This window comes from Buteo buteo, chromosome 22 (assembly GCF_964188355.1).
Source record: "Buteo buteo chromosome 22, bButBut1.hap1.1, whole genome shotgun sequence".
In the NCBI taxonomy this organism is placed as follows: domain Eukaryota; kingdom Metazoa; phylum Chordata; class Aves; order Accipitriformes; family Accipitridae; genus Buteo; species Buteo buteo.
The window spans coordinates 14,461,005-14,482,183 of record NC_134192.1 but is presented as its reverse complement, the minus strand read 5'-3'; the positions used below and the strand labels follow the sequence as shown (position 1 = coordinate 14,482,183).

The following is a 21,179-nucleotide window of genomic DNA, read 5'->3' as shown; positions in this document are numbered from 1 at the left end:
AGTGCAACCAATACTGCATTGGTTTTTGGAAGTGAGCTGCGGGAGTGATAGTTTGCATACTTTGTATAATGCTGTTGAGAAGCTGTGTTTCACTTTGTGCTAAGATTAGCACTCCATAGATGTGCTGCTGGCAGAGAGATGATTTTCTGAAGCAAAACCAGCCTGCAGATTTGTCAAAGGCTGTGAATCACCTCGTATTGCAAAGTGGAGTCAAAGCAGAGATGAAGCAGGAGGGCTCTAGCTTGACATCTGTCCTCCAGACATCTGTCCTCCATGTTAGGAAGAGGGGAATGTTACAGCCTTCCAGCTGTGCTCTACTGTTATATCCAATCTGAGGCCTTAGGACTGCTCACATCTTCTGTTTGGCTCAGGTTCTCACTGTAGTGCCTATATCTCAACAGATCTCCCCAGATGATGATGCAGTGGTGGCCTTGCTGTGCGAGTGGGCTGTCAGCTATAAACGCTCTGGACGCCACAGGGCTATGGTCGTGGCCAAACTCTTAGAGAAGCGTCAAGCAGAGATAGAGGCTGAGGTAAGTCCTTATTCCTGGAAAGCTAGCAGTGGTAAAGGAGAGCAGAGGTTACCTAACTACGATTATCTTAACTATTACACTGGAAGGCAAAGGCTGATCAGCACAATGCCTCTTAACACTGGTGCCGTTAATTATGGCATTTGCTACATCTAACCCAAAGTAGGTCATAAATGAGCCTGCAGGATGGTGTGTATCGCATTTCTTGGATACGTTTGAAGACAGGTGATGGCAGTGCGGAAGTACTGGCTTACTTGGAGACCGTGGAGTAGCTTACAGAAACCTGTGTGGTGGCTTTCCTATAAGTGCAAGATAGGCAAATTCTCTTGACTTCTTTTTTGGAGTTTATGGATACTGAGTTTCTCCTCTGTGACACCAGTCAGTGCTTTTTTCTGTTTCTACAGAGATGTGGGGACTCTGAAGTCGTGGATGAGAAGGGCTCCATCTCCTCAGGCTCTCTCTCAGCAGCCAGTGCTCCTGTCTTTCAGGATGTCCTTATGCAGTTCCTTGACACGCAGGCTCCTATGCTAAGTATGTAATAAGAAGTTGTGGTCTCCCAGTTTCTAGCTTTCCCTCTCTTGCACTTTGAATTTGTGCGCTATTCTCTTGTATGTAGGTCTTGGATGTGCCTAAATTCTCTGGCTTCCTTGCAATCCAGAGCATACCTTGGAGAGGGAGGAATACCAGGCTGGAGGGCCAGATGACAGAAAGATAATGCAGAAGCATTCTCTTAACAGAATGTTGGCCAAGAATAAATGAGTATAGCCTAATCAGGAATTAACTCAGGCTGAGAACTAGAGGGAGGTTTCTAACTAGGAAGTGACGAAGCTCTGAATAGTCTCTCAGTGCAAGTACTGCAAACAGATTAAGAGGGACAGGATACAACTCTGATGCAGGCAACTGTTTATACACCTAGGAATGGCACTTCCAGGCTAAAGTCCTATGCCTCTGGTCTGTGAGACTAACTGGAGAGCTTTTGACTTACTTAATTGCCACCTGTTGAAACTGGGCTTTCTGCTTTTAGTCCCTGCTGTAACCTCAGAACTGTGTATTAGTCACTTACTATGTTGAGATCTCTGGAAACACTTTCTCTAGCCCTAGGTTAGGTGGCTGGTGCTGCTCAAAGTGTTGCAGAAGAACTCTGAGAGCCCTGACTGTGCTGTCCTTTCAGCTGATCCTGGGAAGGAGAATGAGAAGGTGGAGTTCTTTAACCTGGTGCTGCTGTTCTGTGAGCTAATCCGACATGATGTCTTCTCTCACAACATCTACATGTGCACACTCATCTCCCGGGGTGATCTTGCCATGGATTCTCATGGGCCTCGCCCACCCTCTCCCTTCGATGACCCTGCTGAGGAGCACGACAGGAAGGAGACGGAGGGAAACAGTGGCATCAAGCTAGAGGTGAGACCACGAGCACCATGGCCCTCCTGTACACGTCCCTGTGTTGCGCTTGCCCATTTTTACCAGCTTTGCAGTCTCCTTGCTATTAACTGCTGGAGGATGTATCAGTGACTCATGCTTTTCCTTCCCCAGACCTATTTCCTTAGCATTTCATTTTCAAAAGTAGAAGGCTATGTTCTAAGTGGCTGGAAAGGGCCTGCAGAATGTAAAGTGGTAGATAGGAAAATCTGCACTGCTTGGAGCAGAGCAGCATGTCATGAGGTGCTGTGTGAGGCCTGTCCATGATGTTTGCAGTGTAACAGGCTCCAACTTGCTAGGCACTGTGGGTGTTGGCATATTGCTGTCACTGTCCAACATGGACTTCGAGTGCTGTAGTAAACAAATACTCTTTTGTTCCCTGGTGCATCACTGAGATGTAAAGCTGCTCCATCTGTTCCCAGGACACAGGTCTTTCTGAGCCCATGGACATCGACCACAACTCCAGCATGCTCTTTGATGACATGGAGAAGACAGACTTTTCGGTATGTTCCTGCATTTTCTACCTGCTACGCAGTAAGTAGGTCAGTATGTTGTAGTGGGACCAGGGACAGCAGGTGCCTTGCTTTTGTGTGAGTACTCTCTCTCTACTGTAGAGCCAGTGTGCTGGAAGTGGCTGGGTTGTAAGGCAGCTGACACTTTAAAAAGGTTCATATAACCTGTTTATGCAGGTCAGGGTCCATCAGAGTAGAGTGAGTCCCAGTCATTCCTGGTATCTCTTACACGCTGGCCACTGCCAGCCCAGTATTTGGGCAGGGTGGGACATGGGCTGCTTGGAAGTGGATGGGAAGTGGATGACCATGATAGCACCAGGAGGTTGGGAGTGACCAGTTACTGTTGGCAGGGGTTTTCTGGATCACCTGGGAAAAGGCACAGGTCTGCTGTTATCATGCTGTATGGCCTTCAGTACTTCTTTGGTTTTACAGTTCTTCATAATATTTGTGTGCATATTTCATGGTTGCAGAATGGTTTGAAGCACTTAGTAATAAAATAACTTGTTGTTGAAAAATCCCTGAGTACATACATTCCTCCAGACATTTCTGGCCTTTCAAGGTACGTGTTAGGGAGGTGTGATGTGCAGAGCTATGTGGCTTTCCCATGGCCCTCGCTTGTTCTGTGGAGGTGGTTGTTCCCAAAATCCTAAGTCGTGGTTATTTATTTCCTATTGTTTTTAACTCAATATACAACATGGACCAGAAGCAAAAATGGGAGTAGAGTCTTAGCACATTGCCTTGGTCATTGCCCTAAGAACTGGATGTTTCTTCAACCGTCCTTCTTCCTGCTCCTTTTTAGGCCTGAGCAGATGTACCTTCCTTCAGCAATCTTCACTGTTGCATGACCGTGTTCCTTAACTACCTTTTGTTGTTCTTATGTCTCCCTAGATGTTTTCCCCTCCAATGCATTGTGAATCTAAAGCCAGTCCTTCCCCTGAGAAACCAGATCCTGAAAAGGAAGCAAAGCCTTTGCTGAAGGATAAGTCTGTGGAAGGAATGCTAGCATCCCTGTATGACCAGCCTCGGCACATCCAGTATGCAACACACTTTCCTATTCCTCAGGTATGAGACCTGCTCATAACCGCTCCCCTGTTGCTGCCTTGTGCTCTGGTCATGAGGCTGCTGTGTTTCCCTGCAGTACTGCTGTGGGTGGCTAAGGAGCAGTCATCCTTTCCTGCACTGCTGCGGGAGGTGATCTACTTAAGATGTCTCCTTGCTTACTCCCAGAGCAACTTCTGAGATGAAGCTTTCCTTTTCCTTTAAGAGATCCAGATGTGAAACTGGATTAAAGCATTCAGCCTCATAGTTGCTAATGCAGTTGTCTCTTTTGGTTCCCTAGGAGGAGTCATGCAGTCATGAGTGTAACCAACGGTTGGTAGTTCTTTTTGGGGTTGGAAAACAACGGGACGATGCTCGGCATACAATCAAGAAAATAACTAAAGACATTCTTAAAGTCTTAAACAGAAAGAGCACTGCAGAGACAGGTTAGTAGAGCTTAAGCCACTCTTTTCTGAAGTAGGATCGTCTTTCTAGTTGGCTGGCTCCTTTGTCTGGAGTCTCACAGTGAAAGGATTTTATATAATCTACGGTGCCTGGTTAGCTGTATCAGTCACTGAGAGTCTGGAATGGTGCTCTGTTCCCAAACATACTAGCCAGCAAGTAAGGCAATTGGTTTCCTGCAGACAATGTCAATTGAATTGAACTTTTCTTCAGAAGAGGATTAAGTCATACCGGGTTCAGAGTGAGACCCTGGCCAAAACTTTGGCTTTTCAAATTTTATTTTCTTCAGTTCTTGCATTTAGGTCCTTGCACAAGAACCAAAGAGGACTTTGCCTATGCATATTTGGCAAAGACCTTGATTAAATGTAGCATGCCGTTATGCTTGGGGCACATGCTAAATGCATGGGATGGGAGATTTGGATAGCTGTGTCAAAATCAATAGAAAGCCTCTGACTTTCATCAGCTGAGAATCTGGTTAACATTTTTTTTCTCTCTTAGTCTGATTCCTGAAAGGCAACTTTTAATGTGGTAGAAAGATGATTTTTTTAAAAGATGGGGTGTTCTGACAAAGAAATTTTGAGGCTGAACATCTCCAATCCAGAACATCTGTTACCAGGGAATCAGTGTACTTCTAAACCAAGAGAGAAAGTATTTTCTCCTTTGAAGGAGTACCTTTACTTGGGATAAACTAGATGTTAACCCTACTGTCATTCTCAGGTTAGGAATTCCTTCCTCAGCAATTTATTGTTTTGAATTCAAGATGATCCTTATCAGCTTAAGGTCTGGGACTTGGGCTTTTTGGCTATGCTGCATGGCAGGGGCTGATCTTGCTGAAGGACTAGCAGGTGCTGATGGCTGATGTCTAGGCCTCCTCTGATGAGGAAGGTAGCCTAATACTGTTTTCTGATCCTCCCAACTTTGGTAGGTGGAGAGGAAGGACAGAAGAGGAAAAAGAGCAAGCCAGAAGCATTCCCAACAGCTGAAGATATCTTTGCAAAGTTCCAGCACCTTTCTCACTTTGATCAGCACCAAGTCACATCTCAGGTATGAAACTTTAAAGACTGGTGTCCTTCCTGGGCCCTGACTGTGTCCCTTTGCGTTACTGAGAGCAGCTTCCTGGAGGGAAGGGGAGATGGGCCTGCTGAGGAACTTCTGCAAGGGGAGGTAGTACTGTGTGTTGTCTTGCACTTGCAGGTATCTCGCAATGTCTTGGAACAGATCACCAGCTTTGCCTTGGGAATGTCATACCACCTGCCTCTGGTACAGCACGTGCAGTTCATATTTGACTTGATGGAGTATTCGCTCAATATCAGTGGTCTTATCGACTTTGCCATCCAGGTAAGCCCAGCGTGCTCAAACGCTTCCTGGGGAGGGGTTCATCAGCCTGAAAGGCAGCAGATCTGTGCTGTGATAGTTGGGTTGCTCCTGGGATCATTGGTGACCCTCTGACCTGTGTCATGGAGGTGGTCAGACTGGGTGGTCATTGCAGTGCTCCTGCGCTGCAGCTGTTAGGAATAGGTTGGTTGTGGCAGGTAGTCTTGCATGTTCTGTTCTGAGGATTATTCTTCCAGAGGCTTCAGGATTGTCTCCAAAGGACTTGCATTGCATCTCTGTCCCTGGCTGCAGCAAGGTCTTGTTCCAAGTTAGAAGGGGATCGTGTGTCTCTGGCAGCTCTCCCACCCTGCTCCCCTGGAAGGATCCTTGGCACATGGCAGTGCAGGCTGCCTTATGAATCCTGCTAAAATCCTGTTGCTGTTTCAGCAGCCTGTGCCAAGTGTCTCTTGAAACCTTGCTATGGTTGCTGATGGAATTGAGGCTGTTAGCCTTAAAAAGGGAGCCAAGTGAGATTTATGCAGGACAGAATTACCAAACAAGCTGCCTGCTACTATCTGTGGCCATATCCTAATCGCCCTCTGATACCCAAGCACTGACAGCCCCTTGTACTGCCTGAGTGAGACATTGTGCCTAAGTATGGGGTGCCAACTGTTCCAGGCGTACATCTATAGGCAGAAAGTGCCTGCCAGTCCCTTTCCTGGCAGGTCCTATAGGCTGTGGGTGTGGTGTGCCAGCTCCATTTCTGACCATACCTTACCCCTGTGGCTGTTGAAGGGTTTTTCTGTCATTGGGTGCAGTTGCTGAATGAACTGAGCGTGGTGGAGGCAGAACTGCTGTTGAAATCCTCCGACCTTGTTGGCAGCTACACCACCAGCTTGTGCCTGTGCATCGTGGCTGTGCTGCGGCACTACCACTCCTGCCTTATATTGAACCAGGACCAGATGGCTCAGGTCTTCGAAGGGTAAGGGAATCTTCCCCTCGCCATGTGAAAGGAAGTGACTTATCTTCTGGGGGCTTGTAAGGGGCAGAGGTGTATCTGTGTCCTTCCTAAAAGGCAGCAACTTTGTGCTTGAGGGTTCAGTTCACAGAATTTGCAGGGGACAGGATATGTTACCCAGTGAGCACTGTTGCTGTGAGCTCAGGAAGATATCTATGTAATGAGGTTATTCCTTCAGATTTTCTTTTTGTGTTGCTGCAGCATTTTTTTTGTCTCTATACAGTCTGTGTGGGGTGGTGAAACATGGCATGAATCGCTCAGATGGCTCCTCAGCAGAGCGCTGTATCCTGGCCTATCTCTACGACCTGTATACCTCCTGCAGTCACCTCAAAAGTAAATTTGGGGAGCTCTTTAGGTGAGTCTGAGGCAGGTGGGATACAGTGGGTGCTGACCAGTATAGCACCTTGACTTAAGCTTTGCTTGTGATCTTGTTTGGGATTGTCCCTGAGATCCTCTCAATGGGAAACTGAAGTCTTGGGAGTAGTGCCTGTTTTACAGGCAGTAATGACCCAGTGTATAATCTTGACTTTTAGATCGTCATGTCAGTTTTGGTAAATTGTCTTCAGTAGTCCTCTGCACCTCGACGGGTCTGTTCTTACCCCACTCCTAGAGGATAAAAGTAGACAGGTCTGTTCCTACCAAGCTCTGATGGCTGAGCAGTTCATCCTAAAGGTTGTTCTCTGCTTGTGCTCAGCTCCCTAATAATCCTTGGACCGCTTCTCAACCTGCTTTGCTCGGTTCTGGGTTTGTTCCTGTGCTACTTTGTGCTCTTTATCCTTGTTCTGCCCCTGTTGGCTCTTCAGGTTCTGCTCTGCTTATGTTGCCCCCAGCCTCTGTCCCGTGGGCTTACTTTACTCTGTGGCCTTCTGCCCTTTGTAGTTCTTCTCTTGGGAACGGTGCCCCCACCAGCTCCATTTGGAGCTCCTCCATTAGCAGCCCAGAGATGGAGTCCACAGATCTCCCTGGCTTTTTGCTTACATGATCCTGTGAAAGGGTAATTCTCATGACAGCCCTGTTTCCTAGTACAGTGCTTCACTTTGTCTTCTCTTACAGCCCCTGCTCCCTATTAGTGTCTCCAGTGCAGACGTGCCACAGGGACGTCTAACCCTCTGTGTTACCCCCTCACTGAGGGGCTGTGAGAGTGGCTTGTGCCTTCGTGTTAGCTGGCTGAACTGGCTGCTGAGAGCCTTTGAAGTCTCTCTCTGGACTGAATTGAGAGCAAGAGGGAGTGCTGTGGTCACAGGTGCATTGGAGTTCTTTGAAGGAGTCATCACACATACAGAAATGAGAAACCTGATATTAGTCTAATTGAATTTCCAAAAGCTGTTCAGCAAGGCCTTAAAGTAAATGGGCACAGATAAAAGGGAATATCCTCTAGCAGGCAAACAATAGGTTAGAGGTGGAGACAAGGAGTGGGAGGGAGTTCGTATTTTGCGGGTGATCCCTCCCTGAGGAGTCCCATAGTACTCTGCTAGTGCTTGTGCTGTTCTATGCATCAAAAGTTGTACTAGTGGTGATATCAAAACTTTTCATATAACTGTTGTTCAGCATATAACAATAGAAGATGGCTGCAGGTTGTTGTAATAGGGTGCAGTGATGGTGACCAGATGATAAACTGGCAGATGAAGTTTAGTGTTATTGAACATAAAATAATGCACATAGGTTTGTCCTTTTTCCCTTCTAAACTTTGTGTAGCGATGGATATATACTACTCTTTGGATAAAGTTTCTTTGAGCTGTAACAGATACATAATTGAAAATGACATCATAGTGTTCAGTAACAGTCAAAAAGCAAATTAAATGTTAGGTATTGTTTTGGAAGGAATGGAGAACAGACCAGAGAGCATCATTAGGCCATAATTTAAGTCATGGTACAACTGTGCCTTGTGGTTTGGGGCAACAGACTCCAAAAAGCATGTAGTCAAGTTAGGCCTAAAGGAGGGCGAGTGGATAGATGACCAGAGGTTTGGAATTACTTAGGAGGAACTGAATCTCCTCCCCACAGAAGAGGACTGAGGGGGAATGATAGAAGTTTATAAAGTTCTGTTTGATATGGAGAATAAACTGAATGTTCAATATGTCTTACAAGTATGAAAAGGAATGAATAGAAATGATGGATTCAGAACAAAAGAATAAACTTCATAGTTCTCATAGTTAACATGGAACTCATTCCATGTTGTGAATGTCAAAAATCTACTGGCTTCAGAAAGTAGGTGGACAAATTTGCAGGAGGAAAATCTGTTGAGGAGAGCATTATCTTTAACTCTGAAAATCTGTGAGCCCTAAGTTCCAGCAGGGTGGGTAAGGATGCTGGAGCAGTATTGCCACATGCCTGCCTTGCTCTTAAACTCTTCTCTGGGCATCAACTGTTCTGACACCAAGGGCTGAGCTAAGTGTTTCACTGATCTAACCTGGAATAGCCATTCCCGTGCTATGTTCACTGAGCCCACGGGTAACTTCTAGGTGCTTCCACAACAAAGAACCAGCTTCACTCTTCTGGGAGAGTCTTTGTTGGTACATGGTGATTGAGTTTCCATCTGTTCTTGCCCAGGGAGGGCTTGTCTTGCACAGGATTGCTTTGCTTATCAGAGTTCAGTGGAAGCTTAGTTTTTTGTGTTCCTAATATCTTTCCTGTCTTGTTTAGTGACTTCTGCTCCAAGGTGAAGAATACAATCTACTGCAATGTTGAGCCATCTGACTCCAACATGCTATGGGAACCAGAGTTCATGATTGACACTATTGAAAATCCATCTGCACATAACTTTACATACACCAACCTGGGCAAGAGCCTCAATGAAAACCCAGCCAACCGCTACAGTTTTGTCTGTAATGCACTTATGCATGTGTGTGTGGGACACCACGATCCAGACAGGTGAGAGGCAGAACTTTCATGGTTCTAGTGAGATAGTAAAATCTTTAGGTGAGGGTAAGAAAGTCAGTAGCCGTTCCTTGGCTGTCTTGGGGTATAAGGAAGAAGGAGCTGATGCTGGGATCCCTTAGAGAATCACTGACCTGATGGCGTGCATGAGTAGCAAAGTTGACCCTCTGCTTTTTTCATTATTTATTTAACAGGGTGAACGACATTGCTATCCTGTGTGCTGAGCTAACTGGCTACTGCAAGTCTCTAAGCGCCGAGTGGCTGGGTGTGCTCAAAGCTTTGTGCTGTTCCTCCAATAATGGGACCTGTGGCTTCAATGATCTCCTCTGCAATGTTGATGCAAGTGCAAACATTCAAAAGGGGAAAAGGAATTGAAGCAGGAGTGGAGGGATCCCTTAGGAGAAGGCAGAAATGAACAAGGGATGGAGGCTTTGTCTTCTGAGGACAGGGGAAAGGCTTTGAATACTGGGGCTACCTTCTGGTATTTGTTGCAGCCTGGGCTGATCATGGACATTGACCCTGGGGTTATGGGCCCTTCTACCCCCCAGCTCCTAGGCAAGCTGAGAAATTGCTGACAGAGGGAATGAGGCAGAGGCTGTTGTGGTCACTGGCTGATCTCCTCTCTTCCAGGTCAGTGACTTATCTTTCCATGATTCCTTGGCCACCTTTGTTGCCATTCTCATTGCCCGGCAGTGCTTGCTGCTGGAGGACCTGATTCGCTGTGCTGCTATCCCCTCACTCCTCAATGCTGGTAAGTGCATCCCTGCAGAAAGCTGGTCTTACGTCTCAGTTCTGGCCCAAAGGCCTGTGCTTAATGGATACTTTGTGAACCCCAGAATTGAACGTTTTGCTTTAGAGAGTTTCTGGCCTTTTGTTTTCTGTCAAAACTGGTTGTGCTAAGGTTTTTCAATGTTTTCTCTCTGGAGTTTGTGTGCAAACTAAAATAAGCAAGGAGAGATGTTATCAGCCACACTGTCTGACCGTTGTAGTCTGCTCTGAACCCCAGCACTACTCCCACTGCTGATTCAGCTTAGTATTTTGGTTAGAGCAGCCAGCGGATCAGTTGGGCCTACAGTGCCTGGGTCATGCTGCCTTTACTCTGCTACCAGCCTTCCTAGCTTTGTTCTGGGGATTGCAGCATCCAGACTCTTGACAGGGTGAAGTTGGGAAGATGGAGGAAGCAGAATGCAGTGCATGTCATGGGGGATAAGACTGATGGATTTGCTCACTTGCATGTTAATTGCTGCACATGCTCCATATCTGTAAATACAATAAGGCTGCTGCAGCTTCTCAACTGGCTGCTCCAGGGCAGTGCGCTGTGAATAGCTTTTGGATTGAGAGTCAGTTGTCCCAGTGCTTAAGAAATCTCAGTTGACTGTTTTCTTTACATAGCCTGTAGTGAACAGGATTCAGAACCAGGAGCACGTCTGACCTGCCGGATTTTACTCCATCTGTTTAAGACTCCACAGCTGAACCCATGCCAGCAAGATGGCAGTAAGTGAATTCAAGTAGAGCCTTTCTTCATTGTGAAAGTACTGAGGCTCTTGCACCCCAAGAAAAGGGATACTGGACCCTATGATTAGAGATCATGACCTGCTTGCTTTGAATAAAGCAGGCAAAGCCTTATACACTGCTTTCTGCAGAGGACAAAGAACAATATCCTTTATGTCACTTCATGGTAGCCAGGCATGTTGGGGAGGAGGCTCTTGGAGGCAGGAAACCAGCCAGTAGAGGTGGCCTTGCTGTCACTAAGCCATTAGAGTAATGATCTCTTTTTTTTTTTTGTCTTGAGTTTTGTATAGCCTCTTAACTTGGTGCCAGAAGCTGCTATTTTACAGCACTCCCTTTTTGTCTGATGATGGAAACGGTCCAGGAAGCTCTGTTCTTGGCTCCTCATCAGTATCCTGATAGCTCAGATCTCTAAACCCAGCCTGTATTCTAGGTTAGGGTACTGTTGGAGCTTGGAGTTCATGACACAGGCACTGCTCCCCATTTGGATTTCACGGTTTAGTTGTCACAGTGTGATTGGCACTATGCTTTGTGAAACTTAATTAAATTGACCCCATGTTACAGTTGAGAAAAGGACTAGCCTCGGGATTCTCAGAGCTGGATTCTACGGTACTGGCTGGCACATAATGCAGGCAGCTCTGGAGCCTGCACCTTTCTTTCTCACTGGGTGCTGCCCTTCCCCATTGTCCTCTTTGCAGACAAACCCACGGTGGGAATCCGCTCTTCCTGTGACCGTCACTTACTGGCAGCTTCCCAGAATCGTATTGTGGATGGAGCAGTCTTTGCAGTGCTGAAGGCTGTCTTTGTTCTGGGTGTGTACCTGTGTTAGCCTGAACCTGTAAGAATGTTTTTAGGGGTGTGGGAGAAAGGCACTGTATTGCATGTGTTGGCTGTACAGAAGGCCAGAGGAGATCTGTTTTTGTGGATATGTGGCTTGCCTGAAGCCCTTTGGTTGAGCTGTAAACATGCTTTGTATCTCTTAGCTGCAGAGAGAGTTTACAAAAGCTCAAGATGTTTTGTGGGTCAGGCTTTGGGTTTAGCATTGATGATTAAGTGACACTTTTGCTTTCCTTGTAGGAGATGCAGAACTGAAAGGCTCTGGCTTTTCCCACCCCGGAGGTGTCGATGATCTCATGGATGATGAGCTGGGCACCAGGAAGGCCAGTGGTCGGGTAGTAACTGTAGAAACAGCTAGCTTGGATATTTATGCCAAGTATGTACTAAGGAGTATATGTCAACAGGTGAGTCTGTCCCATCTCTAGGTTTGTCCTTACGCCTTCTGCAGACGGATGTATCCCATATGACTTTCTGCAGATTGGGTTTGGCTGGTATTTATTTGCAAGATCAGTAAAGAACCTGTGATGGTTCTGCCACGTGATGGCGCTAAGGATTGCTCACCATTAGCAAAAAATAGAGAGGCAAACAGTTGTCGAGAATTAGGTGTTGCAGTATGCAGGGACTGCATGTCCCCTTTGCTTTGGCAACAGCACAGGGCTCATGTCCAAGGAGGGGAGTGCTGGGAGTGGTTTGCTGAGATGTGTGCTGGAGGCAAAGAAGATAAGCGTGAGAAAGACAGCTTGTTGAAGTGATAAATGGTGCCTTTCAGAATGCAGCTTAAGTGTTGCTTGCAGCTAGGCTGTTAATGTATCCCTGGGCTTTGCAGTGCCCTGTTTAGTTAATTAAAGGAACAACAACAAAAATCTTTTGCTTAGCCTAATCTGACAGCACCAGTATTTCTGTTCCTTTGTGGAAAATTGACATTTGAGGAACTGAAACCTGGCTAATGAGGTACTTAGTTGCTGAGTGAAGTGGCTGTTACCACTACTGTATGGAAATGGGTGTTGAAGGGTGTCCTTGGCCTTTGTTGCAAATTTATTCTGTCAACAGCAAAGATGCAGAGTTCCAATTTGAAACCTGTATTCTGTATTACTAATGTGTAAACACAACATAGTAGTGCTGTGTTGTCCTCATGCATTGTGATGCTGTTGTTTATTAATTGGCTCATTACATAGCAAAGTTACTAGCCTACCAAAGAAGAATTGGAGCCACCTGTTTATGAGCATAAATTCAACATACTTGGTGTTAGTGAAATCTGACTGTAGCACTGACAGAAGTAGATATTCCCTTGCTGGTCCCAGCCTATGTAGGAACGACTCACAGTAGGTAGAAAGTAAGTGTGTGTGTGTGTACAGGAGGGAGTAGCAGTGTTGGGTATCGCTACTCATACCAGTTGTTGGCAGCACAGGTTATGTAGGAATGAGCATTCCGATAGACACCAGTGAGTACCACCAAATTGTGCCAGAGCTCCTGCAGGGTTCCTGCAGCTGTAAAGGGCTGGTAAAATGATGTGTGTAATATAAGCACCTCCAGTGTGAGCAGTGGATGCTGCAGAACTCACACTATCAATTCTGAAATGTCTGTAGAATGCCTTAAACTATAGGTTGTGATTTCTCAAACTCAGGAAATGTTGCATCTCATATTCAGGTGTATATTTTATAATGGACTTCATCATGAGGGGGTGGGTAAAAGGAGCAGATTATAGAATTAAGTTAAAGGTTTCTTTGGTGCAAATGATTATGACATAGTTGCTGGTCTGCCCTTTAGCCTGTTAAAATTAATAAATGTAATTGTGACTGGCCTTTTGAAAAGGTTCATGTCATAGAGCTGTGATAAACCACAGTGGGAACCAAGAGGGAGGGTTGAGTCAAAGGTGCTAACCTGAATCTGGTGATTGGGATGGTGGAGTTGTCCACAGCGCTTGGAAAACACTTTCATAGTGCTATTCTGTGAAGAGGCAGGGGCTCTGTTTCAGTAATATGAAGCCTGTACAGGTGTCTGTTTTGTAAAGAAATGTTGCAGAGAGAGAGGCTAGAAGTCCCTCAAGGTTGAAGATGGTAGTTGACTTCATATTTGTTTGTGAGATTATACCAATGAAGTGGATCAGAGATGAAGTTCTTGTAGGAAGCTGAGCAAGTGACAAAAAGGGTCTTCCCAAGGATATGCATATTATGTACACAAGGAAGAGAAGTTTCAAGAGATTATGATGTAGTGACATTGAAGGGGAGAAATGTAATAGGCATTGGAGAAATCGCCAGATCACATGTATTGGTGAAGTGGAAACTTCATGTGGGATGAAGTTGAAGATCTAGGCTATGGTTTCACAAGCATTTCAAACCAGAGATTTAGCCTTTCTTATCTTTGTGCTCTACTTAGTGCTTAGGGTGCTGTCTTCTGCTGAGAGGGACTGTTCCCAGCTTTCTAGGCAGCACCTGTGCTTCATGAACTGGATCCTCATCTCTTCTATTCTGGTTGTCACTTCTCAGGGGAAGAATTCTCTGATCAGGCTTGCTCTGCAGCTGCAAAAGTGCTTATATAGCAGTCCTCTGTAGATTTTAATTTCACGAATTTGCCTAATTGATTTTCAATATGGAAAAATCCTGCAGTAGCGAATGCTGCAGGTTAACTGTAAATTGTGTGAAGAAGTACCTGCCTCATGTTTGTTTTAGAAACTGCTGCCTTTATTATTCTCATACGTTTAGGGACCACTAACTGAAATTGGGAGGCTGACAATAATAGTTTTCTGTCTATCTTCTCCTCATGATTTGTGACTTTATAAATGGCTTGCATCCAGTCAGTTGTTTCTCTTTCCAGGCTTTGAGAAGTAAAGTCATTGGTTTTTACTAAGGATGGCAGTGTGTTTTCCATCACTATTTGAGAATTAAGGGGTGTGCTTTTCTCCAAGATGTGTTCTAGTTTAGCCTTAGTTGCAGCCCTGAATTATTTAATTTAGGACAGCTCCAGGGCTTTATTGTGCAGGAAATAGACCAAATAATTTTAAGTGATCCCTTCTGATCTTTTGAGCCCAAGCGGCAGTGTTGATGGAGCCTGGGCATGGCAGTGACTGTGTACTGTTAAATCAGCTACTGTGTTTCACCACTACTGACTTGTCAAAGTTGATGTTTCCTCTGTTGTGATTGCTGTGCTGTGCCTGACGCCTGCTGAATTGGGATAGTACAGTTCATGAAGAGAAATGATTATCAGGCATAGCTGCATACTAATAAGGTTTTTGAGTTTAGTGTGTTCCCTGCATCTCTCTGAGATTGAAAGCAGGGGTGCTGGTTTGGAATCAGACGTCAGTTTGACTGTGCTGACTCTGCCTTCACCTTGCAGGAGTGGGTAGGTGAGCGATGTCTGAAGTCCCTCTGTGAAGACAGCAATGACTTGCAGGATCCTGTCCTGAGCAGCACACAGGCCCAGAGGCTGATGCAGCTGATTTGTTATCCACACCGGCTGCTGGACAATGAGGAAGGAGAAAATCCTCAGCGCCAGAGGATTAAACGCATCTTACAGGTGCAGGCTACTGGCAGAATCTAAGAGTGTCCTAGTAATTGCCTAATGTAGTGTTAGAGTGGGGTTGTCCAAAATGCAGCCTTCTGAGGGGTCTGACACTCATTATCATGGGAGCTGAGGGTCTGGGTTGATGTAATTTGAACTGAGATAAGGACTCATGAAATATGCATGTGTGTGTTGCAGAATCTGGACCAGTGGACCATGAGGCAGTCCTCGCTAGAGCTGCAGCTCATGATTAAGCAGACAGCAAACAATGTGAGTTTCTACTCAGAGGGACCATACAGGGATGTGTGTTGCCAGTGTTGAGGTGGCTGCTTGTGAGGTGGTGGCGAGGTGGCCTGGCAGAAGTGGGAGTAGAGAGAAAGTAAACAAAGAGGGAGTCAGGCTTGTGAAAGCCAAGCATGAGAAGGATGTGATGAGTCTGAGACCTGAAGACTAGCAGCCATGGGGAAGTTGGCAAAGTGGGTTTGTACTGAGTTGTGTTGAAATGTGCAAGCTCTGTCAGTGGGTGCTTTTAGAGAAGGACTTGGCTGTCTTTTCTTCCCTATCTCCAGGAGATGAACTCCTTGTTAGAAAATATTGCCAAAGCCACCATTGAGGTATTCCAGCAGTCAGCAGAGACCAGCTCTGCTAGCTCTGCTGGTAATGGAGTCAACAATATCAGTAGCTCAGCAAGTGCTACGCCTGCCAGCAACAAATCCAAACCCATCCTCAGGTACGTGTAGTCCCAGCATGCAGCTTCCTTGTAGACAACTCTGAAATCATAGGTTGGATTGCAAACTGCTTTTCTCTCCTGTGTTGTCACAGCTCCCTGGAGAGATCAGGAGTGTGGCTGGTGGCCCCTCTGATTGCCAAGCTTCCAACATCAGTGCAGGGCCATGTGCTGAAAGCTGCTGGAGAAGAACTGGAGAAAGGACAACATTTGGGGTCATCATCCCGCAAAGAGCGGGACCGCCAGAAGCAGAAGAGGTGAGTCCTGGGGAGAGGGCAGGCAATGCTTGCAGTGCTGATCCCCCAGCCTGGCAGTATAGCTCCATCTCTGTTCTCTCTGCAGCATGTCCCTCCTGAGCCAGCAGCCATTTCTGTCACTGGTGCTGACATGCTTGAAGGGACAGGATGAGCAGCGGGAAGGGCTCCTTACCTCTCTGTACAGTCAGGTCCAGCAGGTAGGTATCTTGCTTCTCCCCTCACTTTCCTCAAGGGCTTACTCCTCCAGCAGGCAGGCTATTGGGCGTGTCCTCAGGGATGTTGCCTGTCTGATTATATGCTCAATAAGGCAAAGATCTTACCCTGGTTGGTATAGGGTGCTTGAGCTGACCATCTCTGAGTCACTGGACAGTGGGCAGTACAAGCTGCTCTGTATAAACTTCAGCGTACACCTTGTGAGTTCTGTCCTCTCTTTTAAATTTCTTAGATTGTTACGAATTGGCGGGAAGATCAGTACCAAGATGACTGCAAAGCCAAGCAGCTGATGCACGAGGCCCTGAAACTGCGGCTGAATTTGGTGAGCAGTTGCAGAAAAAAAGCTTAACCATATGGGGTGAAGAGTTGTCTGCCTTTTTTCCTTCTTTTGGAATATGCATACACTGGAGGGGCCGTATATGTCCAGTGGCAAGGAAGTAGAGGCACTTTTGCTGCTTGAGCCCTGAGTGGGATAGCGTGCGTGGAGAAACTCCCTTGCTCTATTTCACTAGGATGAAATCCACAGCCTTGGTCTCTGTTTTGGAGATGTGCCTTCCCATTTCAATGCTTTTGCAGTCCACAGCACTACTACTTGCATCAGAGGTTTGTCCTACTGACTGCAGTCTCCTTCAGCTCTCAGTAAGAGTTGCTGTAGCACAGGATTTGCTCTGGTTTAGGCTCCTTTCTCACTTTTAATGGTGTCCTTGTGACTAAACTACTTTTCTCTGCCAGGTGGGAGGAATGTTTGACACAGTTCAACGCAGTACACAGCAGACGACTGAATGGGCTGTGCTTCTCTTGGACATCATCAGCAGTGGCACCGTAGACATGCAGTCAAACAAGTAACTTTCTGGCTGAATTCTGATCCATACACTTTCCAAGGGAGGCAGTTGTTAGCATGACCCCTTTTCTCATGTGAGCTAGCTGTCTCTCTACATGATCTGTCAGAATTACTGTGACAGCTGAAAGACACTTCAGAGTAATAGCAGGCTACAACCTGGGTCCTAGTATCCAAGTGCACTCTGACATATCCAGACCAAACTTGGCTTTCCAGATGCAGAGAGATAAGCAGGGGAGAGCTGAGTCTGGGCCTGCTTTTTGGAGAAGCTGAATGGATAGACAGGAGACCAGTCTCAATCTGTGATACGGCACTTGACTCAAGTGTGAACACCCTATGGTGTATAAGCAAAAGGAGGATTAGTGTGGGAGGTTAGTCTGAAGAGCACTTGGCACTTCTGACTGTAGGCAGTACTCTTGGCGATCTAATAATGTTTGGTGTTATTATGATGGCAGAGGCTTTATATCTGCTTCTCAGGTGACTTTGACCTTTCTGCTCTGACCAACAGTGAGCTCTTCACCACCGTGTTGGACATGCTGAGTGTTCTCATCAATGGCACCCTGGCTGCTGATATGTCCAGCATTTCTCAGGGCAGCATGGAGGAGAACAAGCGGGCATACATGAATCTTGTCAAGAAACTCAGGGTGAGGGACACCAGGCCCTGTATGGGGAGCAGTGTGTGCTGTGTCGTGGTTATCCAACTATGCAGATTTACCTGTGTCTCATGAATGGTACTTGTCCTGTTGCTGCTGTTTAGATGAAGCAGTGTGGGTGGCCACAATGGCTCTGTAGGGCTGAAGGGTGCAAAGATGAGAAGTAATGCAGGGATGGAGGCTGATACCAGAAGAGGCACAGGTAGGCTTTGGATGACTTCTTCTGAGTGTTTCTTCAAGTCTTCTCTATTCCACTTGTGCAGAAAGAGCTGGGGGACCGACAGTCTGACAGCCTGGAGAAGGTGCGACAGCTACTGCCGCTTCCCAAGCAGACCCGAGATGTGATCACCTGTGAACCTCAGGGATCCCTCATTGACACCAAAGGCAATAAAATAGCTGGATTTGACTCCATCTTCAAAAAGGAGGTAAGTGAAGCTTTTTTGTCTGCATCACAGCTCCTGAGTGGAGGTGTCGCCTTGTCCTCCGATGCCTTGAGTCTACACACCTTGGGAGGCATCTGTATGCAGCGCCTTGTTGCCTGCTGAGCTTGAAGTGGCTGGCTGCACGCAGACAACCTGGCACATAACCATATCCAAAAAGGGCAAATCTGGGTGTTAATGCTTGGTGGTACATGGCCTGAGAAGTTATTAAAACTTTTATTTTGTACTTATGGCTGTATAAAGCGTAAAGAGAAACCCATATTCCCCACTGCACAAGTTACTGGGCAGTGCCAGTGTGCAGAAGACTGGCAGAAATGGGATGAAGGAGAGTAGCAGTTGTTGATGAAGGCCTTTAGAAATCACTGCTTTGCCACGTGGAAGAGCTGGGACCACTAGGAGGGGCTCAGGCTGTTTACTGGGATATATGGAGTAGAGCCTGAAGAAAGCACTGTTTCCTGTACCTTCATAGGAGAAACAACAGGGACTTGGAGGTTCTTATCTCTTTTGCTTTAAAGGGTTTGCAAGTCTCTACAAAGCAGAAGATTTCCCCTTGGGATCTGTTTGAGGGCTTAAAGCACTCAGCCCCCCTCTCCTGGGGATGGTTTGGGACAGTCCGGGTGGATCGCAAGGTGTCTAGATTTGAGGAGCAGCAGAGGCTTCTTCTGTACCACACACACTTGAAACCCAAGCCCCGCAGTTACTACCTGGAGCCGTTGCCGCTGCCCCCTGAAGAGGAAGAGCCTCCTACACCCGTGGCTTTGGAGCCAGAGAAGAAAGCTGCAGAACCAGCCAAGGCTGATAAAACAAGCTCCAATCCTGCCACCTCTACTGAAGAACGCAAGAAGAAACAGAGCAAAACCAAGAAACGCAACCAATCTGCCAGCAAAACTGAGGTAACTGACTGCCCAACAGCTATGGACCTCCCGTGTCCACCCCTCCTAGTCACAGAGCACTCCTTTGAGTCTTCCTGAGGAGCCTGAGAGTGGTGTAATGGTGAAGATGGGATGTGTTTCCTCTCAGCTGGGAGTGCTGGAGCTCTCTCCTGCTCTCTCTTGCCTGGGGCAGGGCAAACATTTTCTTAATCCCTGATGGGCAGGAAGGAGGCTGCCTGGCTCAGAGAGCATTCCAGGCTTCCTCCTGTGAACTTCGCAACCCTTTCATATTCTTCATCCATCCATGAATTCCCAGTGCACATTGATCTTTCTTACTTCTTCTTTGTCTTTGCAGGATTTTGTGTTGGGCCCTAGCCGAGGGGTTTCATATGGAGTTGGTATGCCTACAGATCTCTTGCATCACCAGTCAGGAAGCACTATGTCGAGGCTGGCTTATGGGCAGTCACCAGTGGGTCTCTATGCCCAGAATCAGCCTCTTCCAGCAGGTAGGTGCACAGGAGAGGTGAGCATGTTGCACCTCTTTGGGAACCTCTTGTAAGAACCCCTTCTGTGAGATGGTCCTACGCAGGTCCCTGCACTTTCCCCTTTTGCCTGTCATGTCTAGATACAGTGGTGAACAGTCATTCTGGAGCTAGAAGGCTCAGCAATAGCATGTGACTAGTCACTGTGTTTCTTTTCCCCTTGCAGGTGGTCCTCGCCTGGATACATCCTACAGACCTGTACGCATGCCACTGGGGAAACTTGTTCAGAGTCGTCCTCCCTATACTGGTGTGCTGCCTCCAGGGATGGGGAGCATGATGGGCATTGACCCCTCCTACAAGCCAGCAGTGTACAGACAGCAGCCTCCAGTGTCCCAGGGACAGATACTGAGGCAGCAACTTCAAGCGAAGTTGGTAAGTCAGAGCTGTGCTCTTGCTGTTGCCGAACTCCACAGTACAGCAAGCCCAAGCTGTTTGCTGGGGCTATCCCTTCTAGCCAGAACTCTCCAACCTCGTCTTTGTTTCTGCCCTGGAAAGATGTTGTCTCTTGTGTCTGTTCCTCTGGTGCAGCACTGTGTTTGCCACCTGCTTTGTGGGCCCACATCACTAACAGTTGGTGGAGGCTGTCAGTGAGGTACACTGGGGCATCTGTGGCTGGTGGGCAGAGAGAGGGGCATATCCTGGCTGTGGGGGTGGTAGGGATGTTAGTGGCCTATTTGTCCCAAGTCAGGGTGAGGTAGAAGTCGTTAGCATCTGCATGCTGTGCAGCAGCCTCATAGATTGTCTGGTTTGGTGAGAGCTGCCGAGAAGAGAGCAGCAGTGTCCTGCCCTTTGCAGATGTTGAAAAAAGTGTTTCTCTGTTGCCTTCCAGCAGGGCCAAGGCATAATGGGACAGCAGCCCGTGCGCCAGATGACTCCAACCCCATCCTATGGAGCACTGCAGCCTTCCCAAGTAAGTGGCAGTGACTGCAGGTAAGACTGGAATCTGGCTCCAGCACAGGGCAGCATCTTCATTTCTGCTGCTATATCCTGAAACCTCTTGGCTCTTCTCACTCCTCATTTAGTAGGCAGCATGAATCTGAATCCCAGAGATGAGTAGCCTTGTGACAGTATTTACAGGAAGCTGATGTCCTGTGTTCCAAATTCTCTTTTGTGCCTTACCCCATGACTGATAAAGGCTTATTGTTTCATTTCAGGGTTACACACCTTACGTCTCCCACATAGGCCTTCAGCAGCACCCCTCCCAGTCAGGCACAATGGTACCTCCTACCTATTCTGGCCAGCCCTATCAGAATTCCCACCCCAGCTCTAATCCTGCCCTGGTGGATCCTGTTAGACAGATGCAGCAGAGACCAAGTGGCTACGTACACCAGCAGGCCCCTGGCTATGGGCACACCTTGGGCAACACACAGAGGTACATCACACCCTACTGGATTTTAATAAGCTGTATTTCATCAAGGGCTTCCCTGCTCTGCTCAGACAACCCTAACAGCAATCTGTGAAAAGCCTGTTCTCCCTGCTGTGTTATACAGCGTCCAAGTCCTTCTCACCCTCAGGGGAACATGTTTATCCAGCTTTCAGTCCTGGGAAGAAACAGAGAGACGGTGAAATTCAGAGATGCTAATCGCAGGCACTAGACAGCGTTACCAGCCAGAGAAAGATGGA

The 21,179-nt window shown here is 47.1% G+C and overlaps 1 protein-coding gene across 6 annotated transcripts in view; it reads left to right on the top strand.

The window, feature by feature from the left end:
* The window catches only part of MED12 (mediator complex subunit 12), a 37,560-nt gene that overhangs the window by 10,221 nt on the left and 6,160 nt on the right, over positions 1-21,179 (top strand). For 4 of the 6 annotated variants that reach the window (XM_075054508.1, XM_075054506.1, XM_075054507.1 and 1 more), the window contains exons 11-40: positions 402-533; positions 935-1,061; positions 1,702-1,931; positions 2,372-2,452; positions 3,350-3,523; positions 3,801-3,945; positions 4,887-5,005; positions 5,156-5,299; positions 6,094-6,257; positions 6,517-6,648; positions 8,937-9,164; positions 9,365-9,509; positions 9,801-9,921; positions 10,563-10,664; positions 11,378-11,491; positions 11,757-11,920; positions 14,850-15,029; positions 15,213-15,284; positions 15,584-15,744; positions 15,837-15,998; positions 16,084-16,195; positions 16,444-16,533; positions 16,944-17,053; positions 17,558-17,693; positions 17,966-18,127; positions 18,658-19,035; positions 19,370-19,520; positions 19,723-19,928; positions 20,386-20,466; positions 20,711-20,928. In XM_075054508.1, the coding sequence (XP_074910609.1) occupies positions 402-533; positions 935-1,061; positions 1,702-1,931; positions 2,372-2,452; positions 3,350-3,523; positions 3,801-3,945; positions 4,887-5,005; positions 5,156-5,299; positions 6,094-6,257; positions 6,517-6,648; positions 8,937-9,164; positions 9,365-9,509; positions 9,801-9,921; positions 10,563-10,664; positions 11,378-11,491; positions 11,757-11,920; positions 14,850-15,029; positions 15,213-15,284; positions 15,584-15,744; positions 15,837-15,998; positions 16,084-16,195; positions 16,444-16,533; positions 16,944-17,053; positions 17,558-17,693; positions 17,966-18,127; positions 18,658-19,035; positions 19,370-19,520; positions 19,723-19,928; positions 20,386-20,466; positions 20,711-20,928 (4,541 nt within the window). The remainder of the gene's footprint in view (positions 1-401; positions 534-934; positions 1,062-1,701; positions 1,932-2,371; positions 2,453-3,349; positions 3,524-3,800; positions 3,946-4,886; positions 5,006-5,155; positions 5,300-6,093; positions 6,258-6,516; positions 6,649-8,936; positions 9,165-9,364; positions 9,510-9,800; positions 9,922-10,562; positions 10,665-11,377; positions 11,492-11,756; positions 11,921-14,849; positions 15,030-15,212; positions 15,285-15,583; positions 15,745-15,836; positions 15,999-16,083; positions 16,196-16,443; positions 16,534-16,943; positions 17,054-17,557; positions 17,694-17,965; positions 18,128-18,657; positions 19,036-19,369; positions 19,521-19,722; positions 19,929-20,385; positions 20,467-20,710; positions 20,929-21,179) is intronic. The other 2 variants (XM_075054509.1, XM_075054510.1) reach the window with 2 other exon arrangements.